Source organism: Petromyzon marinus, chromosome 25 (genome assembly GCF_048934315.1).
Source record: "Petromyzon marinus isolate PM22_M1 ecotype Great Lakes invasive population chromosome 25, UKy_Petmar_22M1.pri1.0, whole genome shotgun sequence".
Classification (NCBI taxonomy): Eukaryota; Metazoa; Chordata; class Hyperoartia; order Petromyzontiformes; family Petromyzontidae; genus Petromyzon; species Petromyzon marinus.
Genome location: NC_133691.1, coordinates 8,788,871 through 8,802,760, shown reverse-complemented (window position 1 = coordinate 8,802,760; position 13,890 = coordinate 8,788,871). Strand labels below are relative to the sequence as shown.

General features: G+C 46.5%; 1 protein-coding gene across 1 annotated transcript; it reads right to left on the bottom strand.

Annotated features, from left to right (window-relative positions):
* Positions 1-488: 488 nt before the first annotated feature.
* Positions 489-13,403, bottom strand: LOC116945774 (troponin C, skeletal muscle-like). Its single transcript, XM_076069565.1, has 7 exons — positions 13,265-13,403; positions 8,778-8,792; positions 7,345-7,396; positions 5,323-5,466; positions 3,422-3,536; positions 1,735-1,871; positions 489-845 (listed from the first exon to the last, which is right to left on the bottom strand). Exons 1-7 carry the CDS (start codon positions 13,265-13,267, stop codon positions 808-810), a joined length of 504 nt encoding a protein of 167 aa, XP_075925680.1. The 5' UTR covers positions 13,268-13,403; the 3' UTR covers positions 489-807.
* Between the last annotated feature and the right edge of the window lie 487 nt (positions 13,404-13,890).

Genomic DNA, 13,890 nt, shown 5'->3' with positions numbered 1-13,890 from the left:
CAACAGTCTGTTAAGGCTATACGGGGAGATCTTTGTCTTTGTGACTCTCAGCAAGTAAGCCCGATCTGTACTCGTATTTGCATGTTTAATAGGGAATTCTTGCGTACGAAGAAATGTGAACGTTTCTAACAACACAGAGGCTTTCTTAATGGATTGGCTTTGCAGATTGTTAAATATAATGTGCAGGTTGTACTGCAGTTGATATTGAAAGCAAATATAATTTTGAAACATTTCAATACCACTTGTAAAGTAACATTACTTTATTGTTTTAACATTTATAATTTACAACGATTGACACTTGACCATTTTGTGATGTTTATGTGCTGTGTCACCCACAGTTGTGCTTCTCACCATTTTTTTTCTACGTGGGAATTTCCCCTCCACCCTTCCAGGTGTGCTTTGCCATACGGTTCAACATTCGCGCAAGCAGCTCATTTCACCTGAATACATCCATTCGCATTCTCGACAACCACACCCAACACGGGACATGCAGAGCTGCCCTGAACACTTTATTTACGATGTTGACTTGACAAGCGCTTGCTTTGTGGTCGTGAACACATATTTGTTCTCCTGTAGATGTTACCGAGTGCCCACGAGGCATTTTGGCACAAATCAAAAGTTACCCTTTTCTGAGCTGGCACAATGTAACGGCAGTGAAGTTGGTGTGGTTGTATACGTCATCCTGAAACCGGTGGCATCAGCAACCGGGGTTGTTGCATGGGTTCACACAGACAAGAGAGGGACTCATCAGACGGGGATTACAGGGGAAGGGGGTTCTGGGGAAGAGTCGGTCCACGGTCCACCTGATCAAGACGCAGCGATGCCCTCCATCATCTTCAGGAACTCTGCAAGCACAAGGCCACGAGGGTCGTCAGTCCACGCGTCCATCCGCTGCCGAACAAAGGCCTCCCCGTACAGCGGCGTTTGACCATACTTCACAGCGCTGGTCGGCGCAGGTTGGTGAAGAGTGTCCTTGGACCGGTTTAGATATATCTCGCCGATCGTGTCGGTCATGGCCGGGAATCAAACGCAGGTGTCTGGGTTCATAGTACAGGGCACTCCACCCCAGTTTTGCCTCTTGTTGTTTGAATTGCTAATTGTGTTTAATTGCCAAACGTATGCGTGCAGTGTGGGTCAATTATCATTCGCGCGTGTGTAAATGATCGTGCAACCCAATCGATGCATATGCAGCATCCTTATCTTTTAGACGCCTAGCTCGGGCTGCGTCCTAGGGTGCCCGATAAAATCATAAAAGTGGGGCGAGAACCAAGATTGTACCCGCGTCCTCCCGCATTCGCAGGAGACCGCACGAGAGGGAACGCGAGTGGCACCCCCCCCGCCGATGTGGACTGGGGCACTTTGCGGGTTGCGGCTCATCGTCAAGGTCCTCGTTCTCGTTCACGGAGCGACAACGTGTTCTCGTCCCGGCAGGCCGAGACGCAGGCGGGCAACACGCCTACGCGATAAGAGACTCGAGAGTTGTGATCGGTGGCACGTGGCACGTGGCACGTGGGGTTCCCCCTAGCTAATTTGATTCGCGAATGAGCTGGCCAAATTCGTGTCGTTAGCCTTAGGCAGACCAACATTGAGGAAAAAAAAAACAATGTGGCCATCCCAACATCCTATGATTATAATTTTAAACAAATCCAACAACAACAACAACCTCCCACACTTCGTCAAATAACGCTCTCGCGAAGTGGGGGAGCGGTGCAGAGCATCTCGCTCTGCACTCACCATCAAAGTCCAGACGCCCGTCGCAGTTCTTGTCGCCATCCTTCATCAGCTCATCCATCTCAAGGTCCGTGACGTTCTCGCCCGTGTTCAGCAGGATGTCCTTCAACTCATCCCGATCGATGTAGCCATCGCCGTTCCTGGAAACACGTTCGGGTGTGTGAGGTGTGTGGGTCCTAATCCGGGATTCGTTCGACGAGCTGGGGAGCCTGCGCTGCCACCCCGTGCACGCGAGGGGTTGGCGCGGCACCAATTCGCATCGCGCCAGAAGGTTATCTGTGCGATGTATTAAAAGTTAAATGTTTGCCAACGATGAACAGTACAGCACTCTGAAGGCATCAGTGAGGGGGTTCCTTCCCGTGTGCATCGTGGTGCCATGCCCTGGCTCGCCGACGGAATGCAGTCCAGCAAGTGTGAACTGATATGGTCCGTCCCATCTGTATGGGATAGAGTGTTGCCCCTCGCATGCGTGGGGTTTTCTCCGGGTTCTCCGGATTCCTTCCACTGGTATACATGCTCACCGATTGGCTGAAAAACAACTTAATATGTGGAGAACTACAGAGAAATTGGTGGTGTCGGCTCACCGCCTAGCAGCAGCCTTCCAGTCTGGTCTGTGTTTTTTTATTCAGCGACTGTGATATGCAATTTGGATGCACGAGGACACTCTCTAAAATTAATCGTTAAATTTTGATTGATCCCTTGACCGGTCCACTGGCCTGGCTTTAACATGCAAGAATCCCTTATATGCAGCCCAAACCCACAGGCTTTGCGGTTGCGCAGAGACATTTAGAAAGACAAGATTTGTCTGTGTAAATGCTTGTTTTATCCCAACTCGTGTCAATGGGCCTTGTACCTTGTGGTTTGAAAGGCGCTCTATAAATAAGGTTAATTATTTCATTATCATCACGAGTATTGTTGTCTAGAAATTTCCCAAGGGGAAGTGGGAACTATATTATTGGACATTGAATTGTGTTTGTGCAGTGTTTTTAATTTCCCCTGTGACGATGCAGTTGGTTGTCTTCGTGCTCATTTCTCTTTGCTTCATTGCTGTACTTTTACTTTATTGCTCATTTTGCTTTTGTCATTTTGGTGACCCCCAGGGTGGTCACTCTCGCGAATCAGAATCAGTATCTATACTGGAGGAATCCGATGAACTATAAAGCTCTTTTTCACAGCTGTCCACTTTGTTTCACAGATGTCCAGTAGAGAGTTCACAACCCTTTTGGTTAGTGCCGGATTATCCCAGTAGCAAAAGTAGCTACATATGTAGTGGCTGCATATGTAGTAGCTGTATATGTAGCTACGGGCCCCGCACTTTCAAGGGCCCCGCGCTAAACGCTTTCAAGCTATCAATTCCGGTTCAGTGATTCTGCACTTGCTCTATTACTATAGTACTATACCGCCTTCAACTTGTATGAACGACCGGGTGTTTACGGTTAGCGATTTGTCGTATTATCTGGCTGTATAGCAAATGAAAAAATACAATTACTTTACTATGCAAGTGCAAAATTTCGTGTTTTAAATTTTTTTTTTTTTTATTTAGGGCCCCTTTATAACATCACGCTACAGGCCCCGCAACTAGCTTAATCCGGCACTGCTTTTGTTCAAACAACATCGACGACGTGAGACTTTTCCGAGACGCGTGCGCGCGTCAATCGATGGCCCAGGTCGCATGACGCTCTGCACTCACGTGTCAAGGATGCGGAACGCCTCCGCCAGCTCCTCCTCCGTCTGACCGGCGGACTCCTCCTTCATCTGCCGCACCATCATCACCAGGAACTCCTCGAAGTCGATCGTGCCGCTGCCTGCCAGGGCGCGCGCGTGGGGAGACGGGGAGGCCAGTGTGCGTTCACTCTGCAGCACACAACCGGTGCGCTGGACGCGTAAGCAATTGGCTTGTTTTTTTTTACGTGTACAAACCTTACTAATTGGCTGCGTCGGGTGGCGGCGGGTTTTATGACACATTTATATTCATGCGCTCTAAGCCCCCCCCCCCCCAAATCAACTTCTGTTATGGAAAGGCCTTTGGTTAACGAGGGGGGGGGGGACATTCAGTGGGGTGGCTTCTTCACTCGCCACGGGAGTTTGACGTTTTGAAGGTTGGAGGTGAATTGGGCCGTTCGAATAGTGGAGATATGACGAGCACATCAACTTGACCTCGACGAATCGTTAAATATTAACTCGATATTGACATACAAATCAGTTTAAGTACGTTACACGCTAATTCACTCTTACACAAATGCAGTCCCACACTCTTTGTCTCTGTGAGTGTGTAGGGTCGGGAGCGGTAGTATAGCGGTTAGCGCGCTGCGCTATGAACCCGAGTTCGATTCCCGCTCACGGCCAACACCAGTAACGATTATCTGAACCGGTCCTGGTCCTCCCCTAGGTCGACTCAGCCTCAAATGAGCACCTGGTGCGGTGTGTAAACATCGCCACTGGGGAGACAAAGGCGGTCGGGCGTGGTGCTGGCCACCCACCCCCTCTTGTACCGTTCAGGCCTTCATAGGTGCTCGCTAACAGCACTTGCCCCTACAGTCTGTTAAGGCTACACGGGCGATCTTTGTTTCGTGTGTGCACCGTGTATTCGGTGGATGCACGAGGAGCGGTGAGCGCCCTTGGAGGAGAGGGTTGGAGGTTCGCCACGATGGCCAGATGTTAACTATCTCGCCTGGTACGCAGGAGTAAGGGTTGTCACGTAAGGAGGTTGTGTGTTCGATGCCAACCCTGACGCCTGCTGTATATTTGGAGTTTGCGCGTCTCTTTCTCTCCTCGGGGTCACGTGGATTTTTTTTCTCCAGGACCTCCGGTTTTCCCCTCTCTATATTTCTAATCAACATCACGCGTTTAGAGTTACGTATTTGGCTGCTATAAATATCCACACGATGAGCCACTTCCTTGAGCTATAATTTGCGAAAAGCCAGGTCGCTTCTGAAACAACTCGCTGCTCCCGTGCAATGCGCCTGCTCATGGCCAACCCATCCACCTGGCGACAAGGGCCAATGCTCGTCTCGTACACTAAAGCCTAGGCAGCGTGCCTTCAAATATATACATCTCTCGCCCAGTGGCGGAGGCAGTAGCAGCAGCAGCAGCAGCAAGGGAATAACTCTGTAGGCCACGGGTGGGGAACCTTTTTTCTGCCAAGGGCCATTTGGATATTTATAACATCATTCGCGGGCCATGCAAAATTATCAACTTAAAAATGAGCCAGTTATATTTGGTCAAACATTTAATTAACTCGCTCCTAATATGATGGCTGGAACTGCTTCTCATTGGTGAGGCGTGTGATGACGTTAGCTGGTATTGACGATGTTGCTGCGACTCGCAACTGCTTTTCCAGGTTTGCTCCCTAGATTTATTGAATTTCGAGTCCCGCCTGCGGTTGCCTTGGCAGGGTCAGAGACCCAAATGATTTCGCGGGGCTTACACGGCCCGCGGGCCGGACGTTCCCCACCCTTGCTGTAGGCCGTGTGGTGCGCAAAGGGGGGAGGGGGTGTGCTTGGGAGTGGTAGACTGGCACCGCGGTCTGCAAGTCTGCAGCCGCGCCACGCTGAAGACGTCGTCAGCGTGAGAAGACATCGTTTGGCGTACCATCCTCGTCCACCTCCTCAATGATGGCGTCCAGTTCCTCCTTGGTGGGGGTCTGTCCCAGCAGCTTCATCACCTTGCCCAACTCGCTGGTGCTGATGTCACCGCCACCGTCCGCGTCGAACATGTCGAAGGCCGCCTTGAACTCTGCTCGCGGAGAGGGGCAACGTGAGGGCGGCCCCGGTTATCGACGCGTGGGTGCATGGCGCCTGCTGACCACCTCCTCCCCAGCCTCCACCCCTCCGCCCCCAATGCGACATCGATAGTAGCGTAACGAGCGGGGGGGGCATGGGTGCCTTGCCCCCCCCCCCCGCCTGGTGGCCAAAGCCACGTAGTTGTGGGCCCTCTTAACAACCACCACGAGATATTTCGATTTAAAGCTTTCGTGACTGCAAGGATTCGTCTTCTTTGGTTCTTTCGGTAAAGTCACGTAGAATGAGAATAAAATAATAAAATAAAATGATGAAGGCCACTTGTGTTGTGGCCGAAACGTCGTGAGAATTTTATTGTGTCATTTTATTATTTTATTCTCATTCTACGTGACTTTACCGAAAGAACCAAAGAACACCACGAGATATGTTTTCAACAACAGTGTAAAAGACCAGCAACGCTTATTTAAATCGCGGTTACAAATGATTTTTTTGTTTTAATAAAAATGCTTTCATTTACGTTTCCACTTTCATTGTTATTTTATTGGAGAAATATTAGGGGGCGCCCACCACCTGACCGATTGCCGCACCCACGTGAGCTGATAACGTCGTTACTACGACACTGCCAAGAGGGTGCCGATTGCAACTCAAGCGATGAATATGGGGGGGTCACTCGCCCACTGCTGTGCAATAATGCGCGTGCGCCTCTACACTCAGCCGCCTTCTTCACTGCAAGGTCTCTCTCTCTCGATGTCACCGACACAATGTGTACTACACAGGCCAAGCTTTCTAGGTTACTGAACTCGACATGTACGGGACGCGGTGCAATTACAATGTTGTATTCTAATTGCGTCTAGATGCGGCCACATTTCAAGATACTTAGGCGGTTGCAAGTTCAACTATTGAGCCTCAGTACTCTGTCATACTACATTGATATTAGAAGAAGAAACGTTTTGATGGCTGGAGGGATGGACGAACAGATGGAGGTAACGTCCAAAGGACGTGCGTTTTTAATAACATGTATACTCGTATTTTACGTGGAAATCAACAGTGTCTTTCCTGAGGTGGCCGGGTGGCTCAGAGGTCAGTGCACAGAGCTGGTACTTATGAGAACATGGGTTAGATTCTGGGTTTCAGCGATCCTGTGGTTAAACCGAGATCTCGAGTGTAGCGAGTCGATGGTTTCGTCTCGGTCACCAATGATTGCACACACAAATTTTTTTTTAAAAAAATCCGAAACGCTAATTTGATTCTGCACTTCATTTTGCTAAATTCCCCTCCTGTGTGGACCAAAGTGCCGCAGGTGGCCCGGTGATATCTACTTCCGCGGGTCGTCCCTAATTCAAAAGGTTGCCCTCTGTGAGATTTCCAAAATGGGCACTTAATCTCATGGCAAATGCGAATCACACCATCGGTGTAGAACTGGAGGGACACGTAATGTATAACGGTGATTTTCCTATGGATATACTGGTCCTCGCCATGGTAATGTAGAATTGTCATCCCTGGCTTCAGGCTGCCAGTGGAGATGGGCATCAACACCGCAGCACATTTTCAGAGATACACTTTTGACTTTTGAGGCTTTTATGAGTTTTGAGTTGCGTTTAGATAGGACTATGTATTCTCTATAAACAACTCATTGCTAAATTATACCACTGTTCTGTATGCAGTACTCACCTGAACTCGGGTGGCGGGGAAAGGGTAACTTAACAGACAACACTCCCTCCCAAAACTGAACCCAAAGCTCAATTATTGTTATGTATGTCAGACAACGGCGATGTCAACTATTGCCATTCTCCCAGTATCTTCTGCATTTCCCCCCCCATTATCCGCGACCTCAACACCCGCGTCTTGCCACGTGCGAGCGCCCCAGCCTTACCAGCGATCTGTTCTTCGTTGAGGTAGGCACGTGCGTCATGCTGTGCCTCTGTCTGCAGGACGCACGCACGCACACACACACATCGCGATCTTCATTCTGCTTGTGAATCAATAACTTTGGCTCTGGCAACAAGCTGGGGTCATCGATACAATAAATAACTCAGTCATGCTGGTTGTTGTAGCACGTGCATTGCCTGCCATTGCAGCATCGTCATTTCATTTGATGCGACGAACTTGAACAAAAAAAAAACACACTTCACAAACTTTGTCGTTAAAGCTGAAATGAATGCAAATGGACTGATCGGAATGGCGATAGCGCTCAGTATAACCGAACGTTTGAAGCCACGGCTTACAGAACCGGATAGTAATTGCGTTTAAATATTGCCTTCAACGATCAAATTAGTAACCGGTCCAAGTGTTGATGAACGCGGCTCTGTTCGGCGCTTGTAAATATTCGTTGTCTCAGCTAACAGCAGGAAAAGCTCCTCGTAAAAAAAATTGAATTTCAAATGCCATGATAATTCCTATACAAACCCCCCCCAACCCATATATTATAAGCGCTGAAAAAGTTGTGTCATTGGCGGTGAAGGTGATTGCTTATTGACAACTCAAATGTCAAATGGAGTTTCCTCCCGGTCAGTGAACGCGTGCATTCTGAACTGAGAAGGCTTGTAACCCATTTCCACAGCGTATATTAAAATCTAAAGACATGCATGGATTGGTATATATATACGTGTACACGAGAACACGTGTACACGTATATAACCCAATGCTGCGCCGAAGCACGCTTGAACGTATCCCTGCTCAAGTGAGCAATGTGTTTGCGAAACCCATTGCTCACTGGTCATTATAATTAGCATTGCTCAGCCTACATTAAAAAAAAAAATAGTTATTTTACTCATGAATATTTTAGGTTAAAGCAAATGTGGTGTGTGTTTGTTATTTCTGAAATGTGAAATAATCAACACAAATTGTTGTTTCATAGCAAAAGATCAAATTATGGCGATATCGCGCATGCGTTACTGACAGCACGTGCGTTATAATGATTTAAAGTCGTGTTGTTGCAGTGACGAGAAGACTCGTCACAGACTTAGTTTGAGTGAAATGCAGTTGTACTGGAAGTACGGCAAAGCATAATAACAACACTGCACAGTAGAGAAAACAATATGTACCACATATACAGCTGCAAAAGAATGGCAAAACCAAAATCGCGATGATCGTCCTCTCGCGGAAATTGATATCGTATCGTGAAAAATGATATCGCGGCAACCCAAGCAGAGGAGGCGTGGAATGAGCCCATAGAAGGCGCTCCTCCATCTCCCGTCCGCCTGGACTTGCCAAAACGCATAGAGCCACTCACCGAGCTCCCACACTGTGCACGCATTGGCCATGCAGTCGCATGCAAGGCAGTGTACTGCTGGGTGTGTGACAAACCGCGCCCTCGTCTCCCTGCACGAGAGAGAGAGAGAGAGAAAAGAGAGGGAGAGACAAAAGGGACGGGAAATTAACGTCGAGCAGCAGCTTCATGAACAGCCCTGAAGAGCCACGCAGGTGGCACTCGAAGAGCACGCCTCCGATGAGCGCAGTTGGCCTACGTACGGTGCGAATAAAGTTCAACATGTACACAACACACATGGCATCGGTATATTACACTCACAGTTTTTTTTTTAGGATTGCGTATGATCTATGTTCAGCTCTGAAGTGGGATTGAACCGGTTCCCTTTCTGTGTAGAATTTCCATCCGTCATCCACCTGTGACGTTTTGCACGAGAGAAGTGTTCTCGGCGTCTGCTATAAATAAATAAAAAACTCTTTCATCTATGATGATGGCTTATCCGCAAACTTGCACCTGACGGGAACAATTTAGCCTGTAGCTCGTATCCAATTAAAAGTGGAAAGCCTTTCCTGTAATCCGTCGTGGTATCTTGTTGACAGCAACACAGCCAATGTACAAGATGCTCAGGAGGTACTTGCAACACATTTTCCTATCGTTATCTACCTTGCAAAACAGACACGTCTATTATATCCTACTTGATGCCGTCTTATCTAAAATTCGCTATAAATCAAATGTCCGCCTGCACGCTGGCATGTCTTCCATTGGAAGCAGCTCCGTGAGCGGTGCAGTGTGATAACCTCAGGGTCTATTTGATTGCTGAAATCACCAACACTGACTTTCACTCTGAGCATGCGGAGAGATATCATGGACGTCGGGATAAGGGCGGCACGCGCTGCATTTGTGTGTGTGTGTGTTTTTATTTATTTAAAACAATGTCGTTCACATCATCTTAACTTCAGCTTCTGATCGTGGGAAAACCGATGCCAACGTCGCCCCCCCCGCCCCCCTACTGGCAGAGTGGAATGCCCCCACTCGCCGGCCGGACGGCATTCGCCTTGTCCCGCGCAGGGACAGCTGCCACCAGGGGATTTCCCCTCTGGGCTAAAACTACAACTGGGCATTTGTATGAGTGCGAAGATAGGTTGGTGCAAGGTGCTTTTGGTTGCCGAGGCATTTAAGTGCCCAATGAATACAAAGCCTCATATTGGGCGGCTGTTGATTAGACGATGAACAAACCGGGCTTGCAAGTAACCAGCAAGCAGCCTGTATCACGCAGTGTTCAGGAGGCCCTCTTGCTGTGCACGTGCGTGCACCAACCCGGGGGAGGCTCCGTTATCTCTAAAGCCGTCACCTCCAGCGGTTGCGTTGTGAACAATGACAGATAAAGGGATGGGTATATCATGCCAATGCCTTGTATCCGCGTTACACAGTGTCCTTCCACAGCCTTTCTATTATCCAACATTTTTCGGACGTTAAGGAGGGACAACTGTTCATTGAGAACATGATGGATTGTGGATTTGCTTAATTCTGTGGTCAACTGGAGATGTGTAATTAGAGAGTTATGGATAAGGAGCTTACTGCAACGAGCGTTTGAGATAACGGACAGTTTTTTTTGTGAAGCTTTCCTTCTCAAAAAAAATGCACGGCGTATGTATGTGTACGGGAATGGAGTGCACAGTACGGTAGAAGGTTCTAGTAGCTGTGAAATACACAAAAAGGAACGCGATGCCCGTGAAGAGACGGAGCGCATCAACCGGCAGCGAGCGCTTTCCACGTTTTGTCTGCTCCTCATGTAGAGGTGGCGAGCTCCCCCAGGCGGTCACGGCTCATCAGCCACCAACATCGCTCCACACGATGGGAAATACAGAGAGCCATCTCAATTTACATTATGAGACCTCCTTTGCCAGTAACAAGATATAGGAATAGGTTTTACCCTTTTTAACTGGCACAAAAACTGACACCTTTATTCAAGGCATCATGTTTGCAAAAACCACAACACAAATTCAAGGACAGTGCATATTATTATCAGAGTTGTCTTTTTTGTTTGCATTTTGACTGCTTGTGTTGTTGTTATTGCAAACATGATGTCTTGAATAAAGGTGCCAGTTTTTGTGCCAGTTAAAAAGGGTAAAACCTATTCCTATAGCCATCTCAATGTTTTAACTTCCTGTCGTGTAAGTTTTTAACGTCTGATTAGCACGGTTGGCTACGTACGGTGCGACATAAGTTCAACATACATACAACCTCAACTTGGCGAAATGTTAATGTTTAAATATCAAGGGACCTCCCTTGCCAGTATCAAAATAAACCTTTTGCAAAAGGTTTCTGTTTGGTGTTTTAACATCTTAACACCTTTTGATTTAAAGCTTTCGTGACTGCAGTAATTCATATTCTTAGTTTTTTCGGTAAAGTCACGTTGAAGGGAAACAGCAAAATAATAAAGTATATATAAAACAATAAAAAAATTATCACGACGTTTCGACCATAACTCAAACGGTCGTCTTCAGGTGTGTTGGTTCGCATAAATTTATTTTTAAACGGCGCATTTATTTATTTATAAAAAAATTAAAATACATTTATGCGAACCAACACACCTGAAGACGACCGTTTGAGTTATGGTCGAAACGTCGTGAGAATTTTTTATTGTTTAATATATATTTTATTATTTTGTTGTTTCCCTTCAACGTGACTTTACCGAAAAAACTAAGCATATATCTTAACACCTGTTTTATTTCCAGAAAGGGTAAAACCTATTCTTATATCAAAGAAAATTAACAGCGAAATTAATCCACGAATTATGGATTTGTGTAAAAACTTAGAAGTTATACGTTGTCTTGAATTTTTTTGTTTTGCTCGGTTGATGCATAAATAATATGCCATGATCAAGTGTCAAATACATATCGCTGGGAGAGCCAGGCTAGGTGACACGCGTTTGCCAAAGTTATTCACAGCAACATGGGAAGATGCTTTGTCAAAGATTTGAACAAATTAAACATTCGCCATCTCAGATTTTGCCGACGAAGTACTGTAGTCATTCTATAGTCAATGCGAAATAACTACAGAAAAAAAATGTTTAAAGAACATAATAAAGAAGGCTGCAGAGTTTGTGTCGCACGTGGGTTTAGGCAGCTCTGCGTCGTGGCCATTGGAAGGGCTGATGACCGCCGGTTGGGCGAGAAAGAGTAAACACGGAGTGCGAGCCAAAGGAGGCAACGCGCCCACGAGGACGACCACCGTGGAGATGCAGTGAGTGATGAGATCTCCTGATCATGACACGTGGTGGCGGATTGAGGGTGCAGGGGGGAGGGGAGAGTGCCTTCATCCAGCAGTGGAATGATCCGTGACTGATGAATCTCACCGTTGTCGACACGAATATTTACTGTGGTGACTCATGCTTTATACTATATCTGAATGTTTATATATATGGAAATACGTCTTCGTTTGGCCCAACACAACATTCACCACAGTCAACACTTTGAATCCGCGGGGCCTTTTTTTATACGAACGTGCATATCTGCCTGCGTGTGCACATGTTGTATTTTTAGTGGGCGAATATGGGACCGCCTAATAAGGAGGCGCTGAGGGCTGGACGGGGGCGATACGGCTGCTGTGACAGCGGATCGGGTGTCGTGCTGAGACTGTGGTGAAGCTTTACCCCCCAGCCCCCCCCCCCCCCCAGAGCCCCCATCCCCCCACGCGTCTCAGCTTAGAGCAGCAGCAGCAGCAGCGTGTTATTCAGAACACGCCACCGAGTAGAAAACGCCATAAAGCGAAGAAGACTCAACGTAAATAGATTCTAGCATGTGCATTTTAATTAGGGCCCAGAAATACCAAACATGCACCCGAAGGCAATTGTTAATTTGACGTCGTGCAAAGTGACACGTGTTAATAATTGGAGCGTTTTGCGAAGAAGTTAAAAGCAAATACTTGTAAAGGTGGCAAATCATATTCTGATGTTATTAATCGGTATCATTATGGAACTCGTGTAATACAATCGGCCACAATAAATTTCAGCGTGTGGGCTTTTGCCTTAAGACTGAAAGCTATAAATAAGATGTTGATTATCTACTTACGGTCTAAATTGATCCTTTTACACAAATTAGATGTTATATTTAAGGAATACTTTAACTTGCTTGGACACACTTAATTTTATCTATAAATGTCATAATTCAGCATAATTTTTACGAAATGTATAGTTTGTATATTAAGAGTCATGCATCTGAACCCTGATGCTTTGTGGAGGTGCGTCATTATTTTAAGAGAAACATCAACCGATAGAGTTCTAAACGCAATACATCATAATATATTCTCAAACGTAATCATAAATGCCTTTTAAAATTTTAATACAATCATAACACATTCGTACAATTAACAAAAATAGTCTTAGCCAATACCTTGAATCTCACGTGTGCATGCATTAACATTTCTGAACATTTAAAATCTAATTACATCTCATTTCAGTTACGTAACCATGAGTTCGAAACTATGTAATTCGTGTAACCTTAAACAGTCACTCTTAAAACACAAACTATGCACGTGTTGTAATACGATTACGCGATCACAGAAACGCGGATGGAGCACTCACCATGATACTTGGTAAGGGGTTGTCTTGATTTCTACCAACACTCAGGGCCACCTAGCTGCTCAAACCTTCTTGCCTGAGTGCCGAGTCCAAGGAGATTCGCTCTTAAGTAACCTCTGCCACCTCCTTAATTGGGCTGCCCAAGTTAGCGCAGCTCCCTGTCCTATTATAAAAGCATGAGCTTGCAAGAAGCGGAGGCACGTGGCCCAACGTTGATGGGAGGCGACGTGCACACAGCACTCGGGAGTCGGAGTTTCCGTAACATCGCACTTCACCCATTAAAATTATCTTACAACTTTAAAGACTCGGTGGAAGTTTGAGTAGCACGTAAGTAGGATGCTTTGTTGCCTTATTTTTTTGAAACAAATGGGCACACGTATACCACAGCCAACTCCACACCTCTCCATTTGACAAACGCACAATTTATTTAGAAAGAAGCAAAATCAGCCGTTTGTTCGACGCAACGACACTTGGAAAAATAAAAATATACCGATCATAAAGTGATAAAAAATACAAACCAGACTGAAAAAAACTCACGTATCTTTTAACGTTAAACAACCGCTCTAGGTTTGCAAACTGAACATGTCAGTGGTTACTCCATTTGCCACTGCGATGTTGACTTATTAAAA